Source organism: Lemur catta, chromosome 15, assembly GCF_020740605.2.
Source record: "Lemur catta isolate mLemCat1 chromosome 15, mLemCat1.pri, whole genome shotgun sequence".
In the NCBI taxonomy this organism is placed as follows: Eukaryota; Metazoa; Chordata; class Mammalia; order Primates; family Lemuridae; genus Lemur; species Lemur catta.
In genome coordinates, this window is record NC_059142.1 from 17,244,752 (window position 1) to 17,262,292 (window position 17,541).

At 42.4% G+C, this 17,541-nt stretch overlaps 1 protein-coding gene across 1 annotated transcript in view; it reads right to left on the minus strand.

Annotated features, from left to right (window-relative positions):
- The window catches only part of VPS53 (VPS53 subunit of GARP complex), a 137,552-nt gene that overhangs the window by 93,861 nt on the left and 26,150 nt on the right, over positions 1-17,541 (minus strand). Inside the window, exons 5-7 of the mRNA XM_045526163.1 lie at positions 5,984-6,070; positions 2,639-2,754; positions 847-966 (exon numbers count right to left, since the gene is read on the minus strand). Of these exons, the coding sequence (XP_045382119.1) occupies positions 847-966; positions 2,639-2,754; positions 5,984-6,070 (323 nt within the window). The remainder of the gene's footprint in view (positions 1-846; positions 967-2,638; positions 2,755-5,983; positions 6,071-17,541) is intronic.

Here is a 17,541-nt window from a genome sequence, read left to right on the forward strand (position 1 = left end):
AGAGGGCTAGGATTACAGGTGTGAGCCACCATGCCCGGCCGAGACCCTGTTTCTTTAAAAAAAAAAAAAAAAAGTAGTAGGAAGAAAATAAGGTTAGAAAGAAGGTCATCTTTTTGTCATATCTGAAGTTTTAGTAGCTCATTATATTTTTCTAAAGAAAGTCACAGCAATATATGCCATCCCACATGTTCTTTGTACCAATGTGACTCTGACACTCCTCCCATTAGGGGGTGAGGGAAGACTACGCTCCTTCTTCTCGAATCTTAGCAGCCTTGTGATTATAGCAGAAGTGACGCTATGTGATTTCCAAGCCCAGTTCTCTTGGGATGCTCATTCTTGGAACCCAGTCACCTTACCATGAGGAAGTCCAATCAGCCCACAGAGGACAACAAAGGATCCCCACCCACAGCCTGGCTGAGCTGCCACCTGACAGCAAGCACGAACCTGCCAGTCACGAAAGTGAGCAAAGGTCCCCTCTTGAGCTGCCTCAGCTGACGCAAGCTATTTCCACTGAGCCAGGCCAAATTAGATGAGCAAAATAATTATCGTTTTAAGCTGCTAAGTTTTGTGGTGGTTTGTTACTAGGAAATAGATAACTAGAACAGTTTCCCTCACAAATGCAGACAACTGAGAGTTGCTCATATACACAACTGCAACTATCTTTAGAAGACAAGGTAAGGGACATTGCAGGGGCAATGCCTGCATCAGACAGAGTTAGATCAGGTAACACCCGAGGTCCCTTCATATAGTAAGATTCTACAATGAATGTGCTGAGCTAAATGCATAAGCACTTCCTAGAACCATCTTTTCTTAAGGGAAAAGCATTTTTCTCCAGTGACATTTTACCTTTCAGAAAGCTGCCGGATCTGTGGAATTCCCATATACTTGTGGAAGTGCTCTAGGACATTCATTACACCCTGAAGCAGATTAGCAACTTCTCCATACTGTCTTCGCCTGGTCATGGCTCTGCAAGGAAATAAGAAGTTGAAAACCCTAGAAAAACACTAAGGACACAAGATAAAGATATGGCACAACCTACTCTACCTCTAACACAGACATCAACTCAACTTAATAAACACTCACTGAGCACTGAATATTTATGGCTCTGTGCACTGGGGGAAAAAAATAAGACCTGGCCAAATCCACAAGGTGACATCATTTAGTACAGACCTAACTAATACCAAGCAGGATGAACTATGTTCTATACAGAAGTACAAGTTGTGTGCTATGGGGGCTCCAAACGAATGTGTGAGTGATGAATTCTCATTGGGTTGGGGGAGGGGAATCTGGGAAGACTTTATGGATTTAGGTTGGGTATTATGGGATTAGCAGGCTTTTGGCAGAGAACAGGGGTAGGGATGTTACCATCTGAGGATTATAGCATTTGGGCAAACCAAACACATCTTTCTAGGGCATTTATATGCATTTACATATTAACTTTCTAGGGCATTTACATGCATTTACATGTTAACTCAAATCTGTAGGTTTTAAGGCAATGAAGCCACTCTGTCAGAGATGTCTACTTGCCCTGTTGCTAAGGTAAATGAAGCTTAAAGAAAAGGATGCTGACAAAATGAACAGTTATAGGGAGGAAGTACAAACTATTAGATCTAAATTTTTCATTAGGGTTGGGCTTTCAGATTAAATTTATAATTTATTATTTCCCTTAAGAGGCATTGAAAAAGACAAGGTCAAGTTCAAGCCAAGGTGTTACGTTGCTACCACTGCCTGGTCTGATAGTTTGATGGACAACACTGAGCACCTGGGGTGGGAACACAGGAGACTGCTCTTCTGGTCTCCTGCTGGCCACTGCTCTCACTGCTCACAGGAGAATGGATGCCCTGGAGCTCTTGCAACACCCAGGAGAGCTCAGGAGGGAGCCTGCTTGCTCCTCTGCTTCCCTTCAATGCGTTCTCCCCTCTCTTCTCACCCAAGATTTTGGATACTGTTTCTCAGTTTCCTTGGAGATGCTCTTACTCCGTCCACATGTAGAATTACACTGAGGCTGGGGCAGGGGCAATCCCCAGCCTGAGACAGATCACAGAGGTGAACCGGAATGGCAGAATCTTGTTGCAAAGGAAGCTTTGGATCACTGCTTTGTGAGAAATAACCAGCTCTTCCTTTTAATACTATTTCTAACATTCTCACATGTCATTCCCTTTATAAGCCAAAAATGAAGCTACGGCCTTTGAAAAAATGGGTTAAAAAAAAAAGTGGGTTGAATGACAAATTAAAGATGTTTCCTTGTGGTCTCTTCAATGACACTGCAACTCAGCCCAGCACAAGCAGGAAGACTTGCCAAGGCAGAAGCCACAGGGAGTGGTTATGGGCCCGAATCACCTTGTCTGCCTTAATGGTACAGATCTACTATGTGAAATGGTCCATATTCTTGGAGTCATTCTCAAAGGCTTTCTGGGTCTCCTTCAGACTCACTTGCACCTCACTTCAAAGCTTCAGGTGTATGTTAAGTTCTGAACACCAGAGGGCACAAAGCAAAAATGGTACTGAACACTCAAGCCAGTTTGCAGAAAGTGGGGCAGGATGGTGAGACTTCCCTGGCTGAGGACTGCATAAACCTATGACACCATTTTCTTTATGTGTCACATTTCTTGTGGACTCAAAAGTTTACACTGCTTACTCCAGGGAATCCACGCCGCCTGCCAACATGTGCAGGTGGTTCAGTGTTGTGATTGAGGTGGTCAGGTGGCGTTTGGCGTGATCTAACTGCTTAATGTCACGGGTGATTTCTTTCACCTAAATATAGAAAAACCACAGGAGAGAAAGGAAGAGGTTAAGAAAGATGTAAATGCTTCTGCAAGTAGCACCATAAGAAACTAATGCAAATGAAACAAGGAAAAAAAATCTCAGGTTAGCCCTCGGAGAAAACACAAACATTCTTATAATACAAAATCAAAATAATTTCCAATCAGTCTATTTAAATTGAATTTGGCATTTCTTCAGACTCTATGCAGGGTTACAAAACCCTCAGTGGTGAGAATGAAATGAATGTTATTTTTACCCCATATAGCATGATCCAAATAGCAATTTGCTATTGAGCATATAGGATACAGGAGCCAACTAAACCACATTTTTCTCTTGAATAAGGTCAGAAAAGAATGTCCTGTGACACTGGAGCTACTGGGTTCAGTACAAAATGGATATTATTCAGCTAACTGAATGGAAATTGTCTTTATTAATGGAACTAAGGTTTATGGCTTGGGTCTCCAGCAAAGACTCTCTCTCAAATCTCAAGAAGACTAAAATGTAACCAGCTATAACATAAGCGTAACATGTAATGTCATAGGTGGAGAGTAGCAGGCTTCAGGGAGTGAGACGGCAATCTGAGGAGTAAAGTTCTGAGTGTTGTTCCACCACCTCCAAGAGAGAGAAACCCTGTATCTGGGAATGCAAGTATATTTTCTAGAAAAGTATACTTAACAGAGAAGTTGGAAAAATTCTCCAATTTAACACCTAAGTGAAATCTTCCACTAATCTGAGTCCACGTTGACTAAGAAACTTTCTTAATAGCAATTTGGTTCCCCAGGTTCTGTGATACCTGGAAGGAAGGGAGAGCCCTGGATGCCAGGCACAAACATTCTAGTCACTGGATAGATACACCTCCCATTAAAGTGAAAAATTCGGTAGTGAGTTAAGTTCACGTGACCTGATTTTTCAGAGTTTGAGCACCCTGGTGGAACTCATAAAGATTATGACCTCCCCGGTTCAATTCCATACCCACAAGCCTGTAAGGCTGACCTGGATCTTACCAGGAAAAAAGCCTCTTTTGGCTGGGCACAGTGGCTCACACCTGTAATCTCATTTTGGGAGGCCAAGGCAGGAGGATCTCTTGAGCCTAGGAGTTTGAGACCAGCCTAGGCAACACAGTGAGACCCTATCTCTGAAAAAAAAAAAAAAAAATTAGCTGGGCTTGGTGGCATGCACCTATAGTTCCAGCTACTCAGGAGGCTGAGGCAGAAGGATCACTTGAGCCCAGGAGTGCCAGGCTGCAGTGAGCTATGATTGTACCACTGTACCTCAGCCTGGGAGAAATAGCAAGACCCTATCTCAAAGAAAAAAAAAAAAAGCCTCTTTCATTAGGACTTCCCCATGAAGCCTGCCTTCCCTCTATAACCCTCAAATTACCTCTATTTTCACTGTATTTTTTTTTTAAAAAAAGGTTGAGACCTCACCACCACTTCACTGAATAACTGAAGTAGGGGCAAAAAAAGATCAGGAGTCTCATAATAAACTAGATATAGGAGCTTGGCCCTATAATCTGATCACTCACTTCCAACACTGAAATCATCATTCTATTTCCTGCAAAAAACCTCTGTGTTTCTTTCTGGGTTCCTTAGCTTCAGTCCTAACATCAGGAGTCTTTAACCATTGTGTTCAAAGTCACAGTCATCTATGACTCTTGTCCTTCTCTGTAGTCATTAAATCCCAAATATTCTTTCTCTGCCTCATGTCAGGAATCTATCCCTTCCTTTCCATCCCTCCCTGCTCTGCACCAGACCTGGCCGGTCTCTTTGTTCCCAGACTCTGCCAACACTCCCCATCCCATATCCTGTGACACTCTAGACATACCAAACTACTTGTTTTTCCCTAAACAAAAATCTTTAATCATAGGGCACAACAGGTTACATTGACATGAGACCACTCTACAAAACAGAATGCCCAGAGTGAATTCACCTCAGTTGTTACCCATGGGCAGTCAAAAAAGGGCAGAACAGGAAATGGTAGGTTTTGGAGTCAGATCTAGGGCCGAATCCCAGCTCTACCACTTGCCAACTCCGTGTCCCTAGGACAAGTTTCTTAGCCTCACTGAGTCTCACTTTCCTCATCTATAAAACTGGCAATCATAAAAATAATAATGACAACAAAACCTAGTTCATAACGTTGGCATGAGGCTATCTATACAAGTTAGATCACTTGTATAAAGGAACTGGCATAGTGCTTGGCACTTAAGAGGTCAATAAATAGCAGCTCTCCCCTCACTCCTACTTCTTCCCTTTAGCAAAGTACTGTCTGGGAAAACAAACTGCTTTAAAATAAGACATCTGATAACTTTAGAAGCAGCTTACTCAAACTGTCCCCACAGCCCCCCTTGGATGGAAGAGGGAGCATAGTTTGGAATAGCAGAGTACAATCGTAAGGATATCAACGCATAAGAAACCCAAGTGCAATAAACTCTAGCAAAAGCAGCATCTGACAGTGTCACCTGACAATTGTACTTCAAGGGCCCCTGGGTGGTGCTGAGTGCAGTGCATCCTTGGGGAAGGGCCATAAACCCAAGTCCCTAATTCCATGCTCGGTGCCCTTCAGTTATTTAATTCTCACAGCAACCCTGTGAGGTAGATGTTATCATTCTTATTTTATAGTTGAAGAAACTGGAATTCACAGATAATTTAGAGATACTACATTACTTAGTCAGAATTTGAACCCAGGAGCCAGCACTTCGCAATCCCTCCCATGGAGTACGAGGGGGTGGATGCTGCATTCCTGGTCCACAGAGGGGCCTTTTGAGTACATCACTGGTGGACACAAATTTGTAGAGGGAAAACTTAAAACTACACACATGGATCGTGGGCAGGAGACATCCCACTTCCAAGACCCAGGGCCAGTTTCAGTGTGTGCTACCAAGTTACACATCGTATATCTTAACTGAGAAATACAAGATATAAATAAATGCTAGAGAAACAAATCCAAAATGACTAGGAAACTATTTTGGGGGAAGGAGAAAAGGAAAACTTTTCCTATTTAAAAACAGGGCTGCAAATGTAGGGCAGCAGGGATGGTGAGTCACTACTGTCTAGCAGCAACCCCTGAATCAATCTGGAATGTGCTCACAGGGGCTTGCTTCAGAGATGTGGACGACTGGTTGGCAAGAAGTGGGAGAAAAAAGCCCACTAATTAGCATGACTGGATGAGAAGCTAACTTCCTCTTTTGGTGCAAAAGAGTTAGGAAGAAACCTAAACTCACCATCTGCTCTGATTTTTCTGCTTTGTCTTTGATATCTTTGATTTTGCCGAAGAGTTGCTGAATAGCTTTTTGAGCCTCCTCAAGTGCCTAGAATAAGAGAAATAAATGAAAAACAAAAAGCAATTCAAGATAGCACCAGTCACTACACTGTAATCAATTCCAGTAGCAAACGAAAATTACCATAAAGCTCTCTTGATTCATTGTACTTACGCCAACTACTTTTCCGTAGTAATAGAAACATAGAGAGTCCAGCATTTGGACACAGGCGGATACTCGGGACTCACCAATCTGCATCATAAAGTTTTAATTTAAAAACTACACGATTCTCCTCTATCTCAGTGATTGCTACACATGTTATTGATGACAACAAATAAACAGGGCATGTACATCTGAATTTGGAAATTTCTGAAGCTCTGAATTTGCAAATTCCAGAAGATTGTGCTCTCAAAAAAAAAAAAAAATCAGGGCTGTGCATAAGGACTCCATAACTGTGACAAATCTTAAAGACATTTATAGTACCTCATTTAGAAACCAATGAAATGAGGCTAGAAAGGAATACTTAAAGTTAACAGTGAGCCAAATGTTTCCACTAAAATAAAAACCTACTAAGATAGATGCTACACATTAGAAGTATTACAACTCATAGTATCTTCTGCAACCAGGGGAAGCTGTGAGGGTGCTTGCCAGCCACACACTTGTGGAACATATGTACTTTACTATGAAGTGACAGAAGACTACCTATAGCCAAATTGCTACTCAGAATACCTGTGGCAGTTATGGCCCCGGCCACATTAGTCAGCATTTCCTTAATTCGCTCCCTCAATCATTCAACAGGTATTTACTGAAGCCCTCCCACTACCAGGCATCATTCTAAGCACTGGGAATCCAGCGGTAGACAAGACAGGTCTCTCTCTCTGTCCTCAAGGAACTTACTACTTTGAGAAGTGGGGGGAGGAGATCCTGGAAAAACAACTAAATAAAGAAACAAGAAAATTCCTGAGTGAGACAGGTGTGGTGAAGGAATTATGCAGAGTGATGACAATAAGGGAGATCGTGGTCACAAAAGATTTCCTGAAACAGCATATGAACTGGCACCTGCAGGACGAGGAAAAGTCAGGATGTCCGGATCTGGAGTAAGAGATTTTCAAGCAGAGAGAACAGCAAAGCAATGACTCTGATACAGAAAAGACCTTGGTGTTTTGGGGGACCAAAAAGAAAGACAGTAGATGGTAGTGTAGTATCGCAGTGGGAAGTGTTATAAAAAAAGTTGGAGAGGGAGGCAGGAGCCAGAGCATGGAGGGCCTCAAAGGCCCGGTACAAGCATGGGGATTCTGGTCTCAGTGCAATGAGAAGCCAGTGAAGGGTTTTAAACAAGGGACTGGCATATAGTTTACACATAAAAGACTTTGCTGGCTACTTTGTGTTGAGGGGGCCATATAGAGGCAGGAGTGAAAGCAGGAGAGAAAGATCTGTTAAAAAGCTGCTGCAGGCCTGGCATGGCCCACACCTGTAATCCTAGCACTTTGGGAGGCTAAGGCAGGAGGATTGCTTGAGGCTAGGAGTTCGAGACCAGCCTGAGCAACAGAGTGAGACACTGTCTTTACAAAAAATTATTTAAAAAAAAAAAGAAGAAGAAACTGCTGTTGCATGTATATAGGTGAGAGATGGTGGAGGTCTAGACCAGGTAGCCAGTGGTGATGGCATGGAGTGGAGCGATTTGGGATTTATAGGAAGGTATAACCCACAGGACTCACTGACAGGCTGCATGTGGGTAATGAGAGAGAGAGAAGAATCAAAGATTACTCCTAGGTTTTGGTGTGAAAAGCCAGTGACTGGTTCCATTTACGAGGTTGGGAAGAGAAAGGAGAAGGACGAGCCTGACAGGCAGCTGTGTGTGGTGGTTATGGTAGCAGTAAGGTTGGAAATCAAGAGTTGTGTTTGCAATTTATTAAGGGTGCACAGCCTGTGCTATGGTTTGAATGTGTCCCCCAAAGTTCATGTGTTGGAAACTTAATCCCAAATGCAATAGTGTTAACAGGTGAGACCTTTAAGAGGTGATTAGGTGATGAGGGCTTTGCCCTCATGAATAGATTAATGGCATTATCTGTGGAGTGGGTTTCTGATAGAAGAATTAGTTTGGCCCCCTTTCTCAAGCATGTGTGTGCTTTCTTGCCCTTCCACCTTCTGCCATGGGATGACATAGCAAGAAGACCTTTGTGAGATGTGGGGCCCTCGACCTGGGACTTCCCAGCCACCAGAACTGTAAGAAATAAATCTCTTTTCTTTATAAATTACTCTGTGCTATTCTGTTATAGCAACACCAAACTATAGCTATTGCTAGAATAAATACCTGAAAATGTGGCTTTAGAGCTGGGTAATGGGTACACGCTGGAACAGTTTTGAAGCAAATGCTGGAAAAAGCCTGTATTGCTACGAGTGGAGCAGAAAGGGCGACTTTGGCGAGGGCTCAGCAGAAAAGGAGAAATGTAGGAAAGTCTGGAACTTCTTAGAGATTACTTAGTGGTTGTGACAAGAATGTTGGTAGAAGTACAGAAAGTAAGGGCAATTCAGATGAGGTCTCAGAGAGAAATGAGGAACAGGGTATTGGAAACTAGAGTAAAAAAGCCATCCTTGTTATTAATACAAACTGGCAAAGAGCTTGGCTGACTTGTGCCCATGGCCTAGGGCTTTATGGAAGGTGAATTTAAGAGTGGTAAACTAGGATGTCTGGTGGAAGACGTTTCTATGCAAAATACTGAAGGAGCTGCATGGCTACTTTTAACTACAAATAGTAAGATGTGAGCAGGGAGAAATTACTTAAAGGAATTTATAATTAAAAGGAAAGCAGAATGGAATGATTTGGAAAACGTGCAGGCTGGCCATATAAGGAGTGAAAAGGCATGTTTAGGAGAGCAATCCAAGGGTGTGGCCAAGCAACCACTTGCTAAAGAGATTCGTAGGAGGAGAATGGAGCCAGGTGCTATTCATCAAGAATGTGGGGAGAAAGATCCCAAAGGCATTTTGGACATCCTGGAGGCTGCCCTTCCCATTACAGGGCCAGAGCAGGGCCTTGGGGGCAAGGTTTCCAGAGAGGTGCCCTCAGGGCTACCACCTGGTAACTCCGCTGCCCTGAATGCAGCACTCCTTGGCTGACCTAGCCATGGTTCCAGTGGGCCTGGGTGTGACTCTGGTTGCTGCTCCAGAAGGCATGAGCACAAGTCTTGGTGGCATTCAATGGGGCTAACTCTGTAGACATACAGAATCCAAAAGCTGAGGGCCATGGCAGCCTCCAATTAGATTTCAAAGGAAGTCATGGACAGCCTGGGAGCCCAGGCAGACTTGTCGTAGGGGCAGAGCCATTGTACAGAGCCCCTACTGGGGAAATGCCTAGGGAAGTCATGGGTACGAGGCCAGCTCAGACACCCCAGAACTGTAGGACTATCAGCCTACAACTCCAGCCCAGGAGAGCTGCAGGCATTCAACTCAATCCATGAGAGGTGCTGAGTGAACTGAGCCCAGCAAAGCCATAGGGGTGGGGCTGCCTGAGGCCTTGGAGGCCCAACCCCTGCTCCTGCGAGCCCAGGGTGCAGGGTATGGAGTCAAAGATTATCCTCCAACTTTAAGACTTAATGTTGTTTTCCCTGTTGAGTTTTGGATTTACTTGAGTCCTGTTACTTCTTTTATCTTGCCTATTTCCCCCTTTTAGAATGGGAATGTCTATCCTATGCCAGTCCCACCATTGTATTTTGGAAGTAAATGAAGTACATATAGTTAGTGCTCCACATCCGCAGATTTAACCAACCATGGATTGAAAATAATTGAAAAAGAAAACAATAAAAAATAACACAAATTTTAAAATAACAGTATAACAACTATTGACATAGCATTTACATTGTATTAGGTATTACAAGCAATCTAGAAATGATTTAAAGTATATAAGAGGATGTAGTATGTACATAGGTTTTATGCAAATTCTACACCATTTTATATAGGGGACTGGAACACTAGCAGATTTTGGTATTTGAGAGGGGTCCCACAACCAATACCCTGCAGATACCAAGGGGGACTATAACTTGTTTAATTTCACAGGGTCACAGCTGGAGGGCAATTTGTCTCAGGATGAATCATGCCTTGAGGCTCACCCATTTCTGATTTAGATGAGACTTTGGACTTCTGAGTTGATGCTGGAACAAGTTAAGACCTTGAGGCTATTAAGATGGAAAGAATGTATGACATGAATTTGGGTGCCAGGGGTGCAATGCTATGGTTTGAATAGGTCCCTCAAAGCTCGCGTGTTGGAAACTTAATCCCCAATGCAAGTGTTGACAGGTGGGACCTTTAAAAAGTGATTAGGTCACAAGGGCAGAGCTTCATTCATGGCAATGTGGCAGAAATGGGTTCCTTTATTGCTCTTCCACCTTCTACCAGGGGATGATGCAGCAAGAAGGCCCTTGCCAGCTGGGAGTCCCCTGACCTTGGACTTCTCAGCCTCCAGAACTATGAGAAATAAATCTCTTTTCTTTATAAATTACTCAGTCTGTGGTATTCTGTTGTAGCAACACAAAATGGACTAAGATAGACTATTTGATATCAAGCGGAGATATCAAGTCGGACATAAAAGTCTGGGGTTTGGCAGAGAGGTAAGAGCTAGGGGTTTAAATTTAGAAGCCATCACTTTAGAGATGATATTTAAGTGTGTAGGACAGGAAGAAGTCAACTAGGGAGAAAGAACAGACAGAGAAGAGAAGATGGCTCAGGGCTAAGCTCTCAGGCTCTCCAATTCTCAGATGCCTAGAAGCAAAGAACGAAAGAGGAAAGATACAGACAAAGGTCACCAGTGACAAGAGAGAAAACTAGAGACTGTGGCATCACAGAAGACAAAGTGTTTGAAGGACAAAGAAGAGACCAATTATTCCTTCTGTTGTTGAAAATTCATGTAAGATTAAGACAGAAAACTGATTTTGACAACAGGGAACTCACTGACAACCTTGACAAGAGCAGTTTCAGTGGAGTCAAGGGAATGGAAGTGGACAGTGACGACATGACAAGGTGGAGGCAGTGACACACAGAGCAGGGGCTTGCAAATGATGCCCATGGGCTGCATCCAGCCTGCCACCTGTTTTAGTAAATAATGTTTTTTTGGAACACAACCAAACCCATTTGTTTTAGTATTGTCTGTGGTGACTTTCGCCACACAATGGCAGAGATGAATAGTTGCAACAGAGACCATATGGTCCACAAAGACTAAAATATTTACTATCTGGCCCTTCAAAGAAAGCTGGCTGACCTTGGTATAGATTATTTTTTCAAGAAGCTTTTGCTAAGAGAAGACAAGAATAAGGGGACAATAGATGAGGTAAAGGGAAAAATTTTTAAAGGTGAGAAATGAACACATCTGTTGTGAGAATGATTCAGCAGAAAAAGAGAAATTGACAGGGAAGGTAACAGAATAATTATAGAAGAAAAAAAGAACTTTTTTACAATGTTCTTGAATTGTTTAGTGTGTAAATATTAACAGGGTTTCAAGTATCCTCTAGAGATGTGGTTCCCTAGCCCCCGGGGCTGTGGATCAGTACCAGTCTGTGGCCTGTTAGGAACAGGGCTGCACAGCAGGAGGTGAGCCAGCCAAGCTTCATCTGTATTCACAGCGGCTCTGCATCGCTCGCATCACTGCATAAGCTCCGCCTCCTGTCAGATCAGCAGTGGCAGCATTAGGTTCTCACAGGAGGGCGAAACCTACCGTAAACTGCACAAGCGAGGGATCTAGGTTGTGTGCTCCTTATGAGAATCTAATGCCTGATGATCTGAGGTGGAGCCGAGGAGCTGCTGCAAATACGGATTATCATTACCAGAAAGGTTTGACTGCACAATAGATGTAATGTGCTTGAATCATCCCAAAACCATTTCTCCCCTTCCCTGCCCCTCGTCCATGGAGAAATCGTTTTCCATGAAACCCTGGTGCCAAAAAGGTTGGGGACTGCTGCTTTAGAGTGTGGACCAAGGGTATCAATGGCATTTTTATATCTCCTATAGCTAAAGCCATCATTCTTTCTGGTTTAACTGGGAAAGGCCTAGTTCATGACTCAGTATAATTATGAATAGCTCTCTCTCACTCTCAAAAGTGACTCCAGTGATAATGATATGGTTACCTTACCTACAACATCTAACCAAACCTAGAGCACAATTGGAACTTGAAAAATATTTGCCCCTTGATTAAAAGTATCATGGGGCACATATAAGAGTGGCAGTGTTGAGACTATTGCTCTGAATGAGGTGTGCTGACACCCCGTTTCCTCTAACTTCAGGCACAATTATAAACAGTGATTCAAAATCACAGATTCATGCTTTATATAACTATTACCTATTTAGCTTATATGGAGCCTAGTATCCAAGATGCCACATGGGGTCAATAAATTCTAAACCCACTGGAGCCTTCTAAAAAATGTTGGGTCATGGTATTAATAAAAATGCACTACAGAGAGCTCTGTGGCAACTGACCACTAGAAAGGACTGGTCTTTCTGGGGATGCCTGCATGAAATTCTGTGATATTGCAGGTCATGTCATGTTATACTGATGGGCTGTGCTAATGGGATTGTAACCACCATCTTCTAGCCAAACACCCTAAAACATATGAGATTCAGCTAAGAAAAGCAAAATGGGACACACTGTGTACTTAGATCTCAAGTCTGAAGAAGTGTGCATGATCCTGTCTCAGAGAAAGGGTTCCTATCCCTATTTCTCTCTTATTCTTAATCTGGCATCCTACCAGAACTGTCTCTGCTGAAGGTGCCACTTTTTTCTTCCAGCAAACAAGTAAGACTCACACAATCTTACATTTCACAGTCTTCAAGAAAGATAAACTGTCTGCCAGATTTTTTTTTTTTTCCCGGCTGGAATACTTTAGCTTATTATAATAATGTACTAAAGTTGGGGAAATTTAATATAATTTATTTTCCAGAGTCAAAAAGGTTCCTTTGAAGTATTCGCTCTATCAAGCAAGTCCCTTCTCAACACACATCCAGATATTTGACATCTAACCTCTGATAATCAATTATACAGAAAGAAGAGTGTTTTGTAATCGGAAGAATCGTGAGACCTACAAAAGGTTAAGATTTTATTCTTTAAAAATACTAAAATACTTTTACTACCTGGCTAATCAGAAAATGTGCTGAAAGAAAGATTCTGGCACTGTCCCTAGACACTCTTTAAAATAAAATGTGGCTACTTTTCCCCTCCAAGCTGTATGTGGATTAAAAACAGAACTAATCACCCCAAAATGTCTGTTTTCAATCTACCCTTACTGGAGTTTCTGAATTGAGCACCGGAGAGTGGCTACAGCTTGCATCTGAGGATGTTATTACAAAGCAGTTACTGTGGTGGTCCTCTTTAATTACTCAGGTTCTGTGATCCGGAGAGGCAAAGCAACCCACTGAGCTAGCCTAGAAGACTCAGCAAAGCCAATTACAATATCTGTGTATTTCTGTGCATCATTAACTGTAATTGTTACTCTTAATTTTCTTTGCCTCCTGAAGCAGATTCTGAACAGGCTCTCAAAGCCACACTAGATCATGTGTGCAGAAGATAAGCAGTATGGAACCCGGCACAGACACTGCTGTTTTCTCTTTTCCTATTTTTCTTTTTCTTTTTTGCAGAACTGTTGTCTGTCACCTGTGCAGATAGAGAAGCTCTGATCCAATGGAAATGTCTTAAGAAATAAGCATCCCCTCTGGCTCTTAGATGCATCTAATTTTGCAGTTTGCTCTATCAAAGAATGAATTACCTTTATCCTGTGAGTCCACAGGGGGCCTTTCTGAGATTTTAAACTGAGACCCCTTTTGTTGCCACTGCAAGAAGGAGGAAAGGTGTTCATTTTCAGAACTGGTCCGGCTTTGGACTGCTTGTTGAAAAAATAAAGTGCTAATATTCAAGGTTCCTGGGAAGAAAATAGATTTTTCCACTATTCTGCCATGATTTGTTTTCCAACTTTACATCTACAGGATGGTTCTCTTTCTTTTCTACTGTATGGGAAAGTAACACATTGTATTAGTTGAAAACAATGGTTTCTGAACGAGCTTATTGGGATTCTAATCTTGGCCTTCCCATTTACTGTGTGATCTCCGTCAAGCCTCTAAACCTCTAGGAGGCACAGTTTCATAATTTCCAGAATGGAAATTATGTCACCTGCCTCAAAAGATTTTTTTGTTAGGAAGGAATACGAGGTCTAGTAGCAAACATCTTTAGAATTGTTTATCCAATACGCTTCCCTCCTCCTGCGAATCTTCCTCTCACTGTGTTCTTACAGAGTCTGCTACCCAAGGAGTAGACCAGGCTCACACTGGGCCTACTGGAGTTTTCCTGTGATTTTTTTGAGAACTAGAATAGAGAAAGTAAGTTCATCTCTCTTGGGTGTTAGAAACCCCAAGATGTGAGATTGAGTTAGCTAGCAGCTAGGTTCCCTGGTAAGGGGAGAAGGCTGATCTCCAGGTAGAGATGATGAAGCCAACACATGGAAACACAGACAGAAAGATACTGAAAATTAATGCAGTCCTTGACTTCCGCTGTTTTGACAAGCCCAACTAAGACATTACTCTTCCTATGGTTAGACTTGTTCAACTTCTTCAAAATAAGACACAATAAGGATTCTTCCAAATAATCCTCCTTTTTGCCTAAGCCAGTTTGAATTGGGATTTTTGTCTTCTGCAACCAAGGGAGTCCTGACTGTGTTTATGAAGCTCCCAGCGCATAGAAGGGGCTCTCTAAATGCAGTTATTGAATCGAGATCTCCTCGATGGAGGGCTGAGACTATCCCTCTAAGAGTCAAAGTTGCTGACTCATCTTTTAGAGCTTTTTAAACAAGCTGGTTAAGTTTAATATCTGTACCATACTCAGAAGAATGGCTCGTGGATCGAGGGGATAGCATCTTTCAACCATGTTGAAAATGAGACATTCTCCAGAAAAAGTTTAAGTCCTTTGTTCATTCCTTTCATCAAAAGTTAGTGCCTGGCCGGGCATGGTGGCTCACGCCTGTAATCCTAGCACTCTGGGAGGCCGAGGCGGGTGGATCGCTCAAGGTCAGGAGTTCGAGACCAGCCTGAGCAAGAGTGAGACCCCATCTCTACTAAAAATAGAAAGAAATGATTTGGACAGCTAAAAATCTATATAGAAAAAAATTAGCCGGGCATGGTGGTGCATGCCTGTAGTCCCAGCTACTCGGGAGGCTGAGGCAGAAGGATTGCTTGAGCCCAGGAATTTGAGGTTGCTGTGAGCTGGGCTGATGCCACGGCACTCTAGCCTGGGCAACAGAGTGAGACTCTGTCTCAAAAAAAAAAAAAAAAAAGTAAGTGCCTACTATTATATATGTGCTATGCTAGACACTGAGAGAAAAAGATCACTAGACAGGGGACATGTCTTTAAAGAACTTATAAGGAATACATGTAAGAAATATAAATAACTAGGACAAGAATGATATAAAGAGGCCTGAATAAAGAATGGCAGCATCATTTAGAAAGCCAGGGACTCCTCAAGAGAGCAGAAACATTGATGAGTGCTGCCATGTCTGATAATCCCTAAACAGAGACCCGTATGACATCCATTGAAGGTAGACACCTAGGGTTAAGTAGCCCCTATTTACGGAAAATCCCTTCTTTTGATACTGCTGGCCACTCTGGCACCACAGAGAGCTGCTGCTATGGAAACAACGCATCCCCAGCTGGGGCAGAGCTGCTTTAAGAAGCCACAACAATAGCAACAATGCAGCCCATTCCCCACAACGGTGCTAAACAATAGCTGAGGCTACAGGACTCTCACAGCTACCGTGTTTCCTGTGTCCTAGAACACACCAGGTACCTTCTAGGTCTGGCAGCCCTGGTCAAATGCCAGACGGTGCCCATCAGATGAGAATCATTAGTGTTTACACTAATTCCTCCATAGTCCATTCAGAAAGCTTGAGCATAAAATGGCTTTATTTAAAGCACAGATTTCTTTCCAAGTTTGTGAACCAAAAGACTGTGAAGAGCAAAGGGCATAATTCTCACCTTATTTGTAAAATGCTCTGTTCCATGCGAGTTACTTTTATTTATGATTTCTTCAAACTACATCCACTGAAAATGTGAAGCAAAGAACTCATTTTTATTGTTTTTAGGAGACAAGCCAGAAGTTAAAATCATGAGACGAGGCTGGGACACAAATTCAGCAGTACCCAAACAAGACTAAACGTTTACATTTTAAAGTTCTGCTTATATCTGTTATCATCCATAACTTAAAATACGTTAGCCCTGGAGTGGCTGGGAGCGAATGCATTCATGCACAGCTTCCTCTGATGAAAGGTAACCCTTGAGGATGCGTGCATTTAAAGCAACAACTCCAAATGGCAAAAGAGAAGGAAACGTTTAAGCAAAAGTCTCAGCTGCTTTTGCTGAATAAAAGGTACAGAAATACAATACTTTCGGAAATGGGGCATATTTAAAGGAACAACTTGTCCAAGTTTAACAAAGGACTGCTTCCCACAAATAGCTAAGACTTCTAGTTGCCAAGTTAGAGGTTACTTACCTCATTCTAATTCCCCATACTTTACTATTACTTCTAATTTTAGTCATTTAGTAACTCTTATTTATATTATGTGTCTTCATTCAGGAGAAAAGATCCTTTTGTGGTGACATATGGATGTTTCTTCAGCTGATTTATTGAGATAACTTCTCTACCAAATGCTCCTTAGGCTACGAACCCGGATCTGAATGGTTTTCTCTCTTCTGATTTCACTTATTCTCCTCAGGATCTCATTGGTTGCTATATTCTCAGTGCCACAGGTGTGTAGTGAACACACAGTTCTCTTTCCGTCCTTGAGCTCTTCTCTCAGTTCAATTTCTTCTCCATCCCGAGAGGGACCCAGCTGGTTCATGAGCCCCGGGTCACTGCCATTGTTTGGATTCCCTTGTGAACCAGTTAACTTTTCAGGTTCCACAGTGAAAAAAAGTGGCTCCCAAATCTGCTTTTAAATGTTTGTCACTGTTTAAAAAGAGAATTTGATGTGGACAAGTATGTAGCATGCTGGGAATCAGAAAATCTGGATCCATGGTCAACTCACAGAGTGTGATTTTGGGCAGGTCACAGAACCTATCTGAGCCCGTTTCTCCATCTGTAAGACGGGGAGAATAGCATCTACACAGCCTAATACACATTTGTGTGAGGATCAAGTAATGTATGTGACAATATTTTGCATAATGCAAGGTAAACATATTCATACTGCAATAAAACATTAGTATTTAGATCAAGAAAAATGACTCAAAATGTCTGCTCTGCAAAAGCAACTCAAAATGTATCTTTGCCTACAGTGAATCAATCAAGTCAGATTAGCCTTACAACAGTACACTCGTAATTTTAGAGATCTGGAAAACTCCGGGGCTGATGAGTGGTATTAGAACCTGCCCACAAGATGCTAACTATTAGCCTTATAGTAGTACATTCATAATTTTAGAGATCTGGAAAACTCCAGGGTTGACCAGTGGTACTAGAACCTGCCCACAAGACGCTAATTTAGTCACCAGAAAAAAAAAAGGTA